Genomic DNA, 6,000 nt, shown 5'->3' with positions numbered 1-6,000 from the left:
CCGTATTTATTCAGTTTTACATGACGTCATAAACTCCTCATTGGTCGCTGAAAGTTAACAGGGGCGTGTATTTCCGGTAATCTCATATTGGGTATTTGCAGTTTCTCCAGACACAGAGAGAAGAGAGGTCCAGGGCACGTAACTATACAAACCTGGATATTCAGGCGAATAAATGCCACCAAGTATGACCAAGAGCTCGGCGAATAAACTGACAAATGGAGATGTTTTCCACCAGACATCCAACGGTAAGACATCATCGAGAAGGAACGGTTTCGTGAAGAATCATTGCTTGTTCCAACAACCGCAACAGAAGAATCGGCGCCCGAGTGAGGTGAGGCCCACCCGTCAACACTACTGCTACTACCGCTCGATGAGAAGAGGGAATGACGATTAGGATATCCGCCAACAATATAGATTGAATAAACACAGCCCAATAAAATGTAGCGACTTATTCCAACTATGTTGATCTGTCGCTTTTTTAAAGTAGTATTGAAGTTTAGTCATTGTAACAAGTTTGATAGGGTGGATGCTTTGTGACGAAGTGATTAAGCCTCAGAATGTGTTGACTGAATTATTATAATCATTATTTATCGTGTCCGTTTTGTGAAAATGTGTCTTGCATCTCAACACAGCAAAGCATCACCACATAGCTACATCAATTATATATATATATAAGTTACAAACAACTACATCGGCAACACATGTGGTTACAGTTCACAGGTCGTATGGGGGAGGGATCTGTTATTTATTCAATTGACATATACTGGTGGGGTTGAATGATTTCTGGGCTCGGGTGGTTCTGTAAAGATGGACTCTGTTTCGGCGGGGTGATGGTAGCAGGTACTCCTGGTTGAGTGGGTGTGTCAGGTCGGTCTCGCTCCTGCCCTCACAACTCCAAGAACAGCGCTTCTATGTTCTTGAGTTTAACTCCACTGATTTTGCTTGAAAGCGTTACTATTTTGTGTAGTTTTTGTTTTAGATGGATAGCTGATTGTACCAGGCTTGGAAACAAGACAGTGAGAACACGGAACAATGTATGTTTAGAATATGGCTGATATTATTTTATTGACCGGGGATTTATTTGATCTCCTCATGAAATACAGTCGTTGTCTCTTTTTGTATGCCTGTTGTGTGTTTGCAATCCGAGAGAGTTTTGAGTCGATTTTATAGTTCCAAGGTATTTGTATTGCCCCATTGATTCTATTGGTTCTGAGTCTGTGTGGATTGGCCCGGTGTCATCTTCTATTGGTTCTGAGTCTGTGTGGATTGGCCCGGTGTCATCTTCTATTGGTTCTGAGTCTGTGTGGATTGGCCCGGTGTCATCTTCTATTGGTTCTGAGTCTGTGTGGATTGGCCCGGTGTCATCTTCTATTGGTTCTGAGTCTGTGTGGATTGGCCCGGTGTCATCTTCTATTGGTTCTGAGTCTGTGTGGTTGGCCCGGTGTCATCTTCTATTGGTTCTGAGTCTGTGTGGATTGGCCCGGTGTCATCTTCTATTGGTTCTGAGTCTGTGTGGATTGGCCCGGTGTCATCTTCTATTGGTTCTGAGTCTGTGTGGATTGGCCCGGTGTCATCTTCTATTGGTTCTGAGTCTGTGTGGATTGGCCCGGTGTCATCTTCTATTGGTTCTGAGTCTGTGTGGATTGGCCCGGTGTCATCTTCTATTGGTTCTGAGTCTGTGTGGATTGGCCCGGTGTCATCTTCTATTGGTTCTGAGTCTGTGTGGATTGGCCCGGTGTCATCTTCTATGGTTCTGAGTCTGTGTGGATTGGCCCGGTGGTGTCATCTTCTTGTTTTTTATTTGGTTCTGAGTCTGTGAAATGGATTGGTCATCCTGGTGTCATCTTCTATGGGTGTTGGTTCTGGTCTGCTTTCACTGTGTAGGTTATTTTTAGTTTACTAACTAATTAACAATCAGTGTCATTTTCACCATTGTTTTCCCAAAACGTTCTGAGTCTGTGGATAAAGTCACTCTTATAAACTCCAAACTCCTATCCGGGTTTTAAATGATCAAATCTTTTATTGGTTCTGTTTAGTCTGTGCGGGTTTGGAAATGCTTGTGTTTCCCGGTGTCATCTTCTAACAACTTGGTTCTGAGTCTGTGATGAGATTGGAACGGTATAGACTGAGATTCAGTAGTGTCATCTTCTATGGTTCTGAGTCTGTATATACATATGAGATGAGTAATGGCCTGAGATTCAGTAGAATGTCATCTTCTATAGACTGGTTCTGAATACAGTCTGAGATGGATTGTATAGACTGAGATTCAGTAGTGTCATCTTCTGAGATGGTTCTAGAAGATTTTGTCATTTCCTTGTTTTTTTTTACATTAAGAATGAGTCTGTTTTCTTTGCACCATTCTGTGAAATGTGTTATTTCTGTCCTGTAGTCATCCTGGACCCCTGGATTAGACTGAAGAATAGGCTATGGGTGTTAGACAGCGTAATCATAGGCTGCTATGCTTTCACTGTGTAGGTTATTTAGTTTACTAACTAATTAACAATCAGCCACATGCTAGACTCATTTTCACCATTGTTTTCCCAAAACACACTTTTAAAGGAATCATTTACGACATAAAGTCACTCTTATAAACTCCAAACTCCTATCCGGGTTTTAAATGATCAAATAACATTTTATTGTAATGTCAGAACGGTATAGACTGAGTTTAGCAGATGTTATTGCGGGGTTTAGTAGAAAATGCTTGTGAGTTTCTAGCTGAGATTCAGTAGAATAGAATACAGTATATACAGTGCAGTCATTTCTAATAAATAATATCTTAACAACTGCACATATACTCAATACACACAAATCTAAGTAAAGGAATGATGAATATATAAACATATGAGATGAGTAATGTCAGAACGGTATAGACTGAGATTCAGTAGAATAGAATACAGTATATACATATGAGATGAGTAATGTCAGAACGGTATAGACTGAGATTCAGTAGAATAGAATACAGTATATACATATGAGATGAGTAATGTCAGAACGGTATAGACTGAGATTCAGTAGAATAGAATACAGTATATACATATGAGATGAGTAATGTCAGAACGGTATAGACTGAGATTCAGTAGAATAGAATAGTATATACAGTATATGTACATATGAGATGAGTAATGTCAGAACGGTATAGACTGAGATTCAGTAGAATAGAATACAGTATATACATATGAGATGAGTAATGTCAGAACGGTATAGCCTAAGATTCAGTAGAATAGAATACAGTATATACATATGAGATGAGTAATGTCAGAACGGTATAGCCTAAGATTCAGTAGAATAGAATACAGTATATACATATGAGAGCCTAAGATTCAGTAGAATAGTACAGTATATACATATGAGATATAGCCTAGACTGAGATTCAGTAGAATAGAATACAGTATATACATATGAGATGAGTAATGTCAGAACGGTATAGACTGAGATTCAGTAGAATAGAATACAGTATATACATATGAGATGACTAATGTAAGATATGTGAACATTATTAAAGTGGCCAGTGATTCCAAGTATATGTTTCTAGGCAGCAGCCTCTAATGTGCTAGTGATGGCTATTTAACAGTCTGATGGCCTTGAGATAGAAGCTGTTTTTCAGTCTCTCGGTCCCTGCTTTGATGCACCTGTACTAACCTCGCCTTCTGGATGATAGCGGGGTGAACAGGCAGTGGCTCGGGTGGTTGTTGTCCTTGATGATCTTTTTGGCCTTCCTGTGACATCGGGTGCTGTTAGTGTCCTGGAGGGCAGGTAGTTTTCCCCGGTGATGTGTTGGGCAGACCACACCACCCTCTGGAGAGCCCTGCGGTTTCGGGTGGTGCAGTTGCCATACCAGGCGGTGATACAGCCCGACAGGATGCTCTCAATTGTGCATCTGTAAGAGTTTGAGGGTCTTAGGTGACAAGCCACATTTTCTTCAGCCTCCTGAGATTTGAGCTTGTTGCTTCTTCTTCACCACACTGTCTGTGTGGGTGGACCATTTCAGTTTGTCAGTGATGTGTACGCCAAGGAACTTGAAGATTTCCACCTTCTCCACTGCGGTCCTGTCGATGTGGATAGGGGGTGCTCCCTCTGCTGTTTCCTGAAGTCCACGATCATCTCCTTTGTTTTGTTGACATTGAGTGAGAGGTTATTTTCCTGGCACCACACTCCCAGATCCCTCACCTCCTTGCTGTAGGCTGTCTTGTCATTGTTGGTGATCAAGCCTTTGTGGAACCACCGTGTTGAGGATCAGAGGAGTGAAGGTGGAACATACGTCTTGTGTCTGAGCCGTTGAATTGCGACTCCTCTTTGTCTCTGTACTGACCTTTTGCCTGTTTGATTGCCTTACGGAGGGAATAACTACACTGTTTGTATTCGGCCATATTCCCAGTCACCTTGCCATGGTTAAATGCGGTGGTTCGTGCTTTCAGTTTTGCACAAATGCTGCCATCTATCCACGGTTTCTGGTTAGGGCAGGTTTTAATAGTCACAGTGGGTACAACATCTCCTATACACTTCCTGATAAACTCAGTCTCACAGTATCAGTATATACGTCGATGTTATTTGCTGAAGCGACCGGATCATTTCCCAGTCCGGGTGATCAAAACAATATTGAAGCGTGGATTCCGATTGGTCAGACCAGTGTTGAACAGTCCTTAGCACGGGTACTTCCTGTTTGAGTTTCTGCCTATAGGAAGGGAGGAGCAAAATTAAGTCGTGGTCACATTTGCCGAAAGGGGGGGGGGCTTGTAAGCATCCCGGAAGTTGGAGTAGCAGTGGTCGAGTATTTTAGCAGTGCGAGTACTACAGTCTGTGTGAGAACTTCGGCAGCCTTTTTCTCAAATTTTCTTTTTTAAAATCCTCAGCCACAATACATGCGGTCTCAGAATATGTGGTTTCCAGTTTGCATAACATGACGATTAGATTTTAGGATCCCCCAATTAGCCAAAGCCAATGATGACAGATAGTCTTACTGGGGTCCAACACCATAACCTAAAAGACTAAACATTTAAACACGTGAACTTGTAGTTTGCGTGTTGTAGAAGTTCTGCTGACACTACCATGCAGAGTACATGTCAGAACGGGGAGGCTGGGCAGTTGGTTGTGCAACACAACTGCAGAGGAGTACTTTGTCTCCCAGGCAACACACACATGACCCAACACAAGCCTCCCCCTGGGGATAATGGCTGCTGGCTATAGGAAGTGGTCCTTGGGAGGGTTGAATGTCTCTGAGGACAGAAGGAGAGAGGATGAGGAAAAGGGACACTGACAGCTAGGCTTTGATATGTTGGGAGCTTGGGGTGGTTGGACACAAGAAGCTACTGCGGAATTCTAAATTGAACCTTTTTTCCTATACCCCTCGTGCAATGTAGATATGAAAGGGTTGTATAGAAACCAAACAACATGGTAATAACATACAGTGGGGCAAAAAAGTATTTAGTCAGCCACCAATTGTGCAAGTTCTCCCACTTAAAGATGAGGCCTGTAATTTTCATCATAGGTACACTTTAACTATGACAGACAAAATGAGGAAAAAAATCCAGAAAATCACATTGTAGGATTTTTCAAATGAATTTATTTGCAAATTATGGTGGAAAATAAGTATTTGGTCAATAACAAAAGTTTCTCAATACTTTGTTATATACCCTTTGTTGGCAATGACAGAGGTCAAATGTTTTCTGTAAGTCTTCACAAGGTTTTCACACACTGTTGCTGGTGTAATATTCTCTATACACTTGACCTATAGACTACCGTCTGATCTTAATAACAAGTGTCTTGGGGACAGGAATTCATCCTTCATAAGCTTTGGAATTTGGAGCATTTTGAATTCAACGTAGCTGACCGGATGGCCCCTTGTTGCTCTCAACCCAAACGTGATCTTTGTTGAGCTAGTGATGCCGATAATACAACAGTACCTTCCTTATCCTCCTTGGTTGATACTCCTGGTGTTGTATCACCGTGGAGAGTTTAATAAAGATTAGGGTTAGGAGTGGCAAAAATGGAGAGCCTAGGCAT

The 6,000-nt window shown here is 41.9% G+C and overlaps 1 protein-coding gene across 1 annotated transcript in view; it reads left to right on the top strand.

Annotated features, from left to right (window-relative positions):
• The first annotated feature begins 89 nt into the window (after nucleotides 1-89).
• Nucleotides 90-6,000, top strand: part of LOC115122692 (serine palmitoyltransferase 2-like) — a 49,047-nt gene continuing 43,136 nt past the window's right edge. The window contains exon 1 of the mRNA XM_065026102.1: nucleotides 90-331. Coding sequence (XP_064882174.1) covers nucleotides 173-331 — 159 coding nt within the window. The 5' untranslated portion in view covers nucleotides 90-172. The remainder of the gene's footprint in view (nucleotides 332-6,000) is intronic.

This window comes from Oncorhynchus nerka, linkage group LG13 (genome assembly GCF_034236695.1).
Source record: "Oncorhynchus nerka isolate Pitt River linkage group LG13, Oner_Uvic_2.0, whole genome shotgun sequence".
Lineage (NCBI taxonomy): Eukaryota > Metazoa > Chordata > Actinopteri > Salmoniformes > Salmonidae > Oncorhynchus > Oncorhynchus nerka.
Note: the sequence above shows the minus strand (reverse complement) of the source record. Positions and strands in the feature narration are given on the sequence as shown.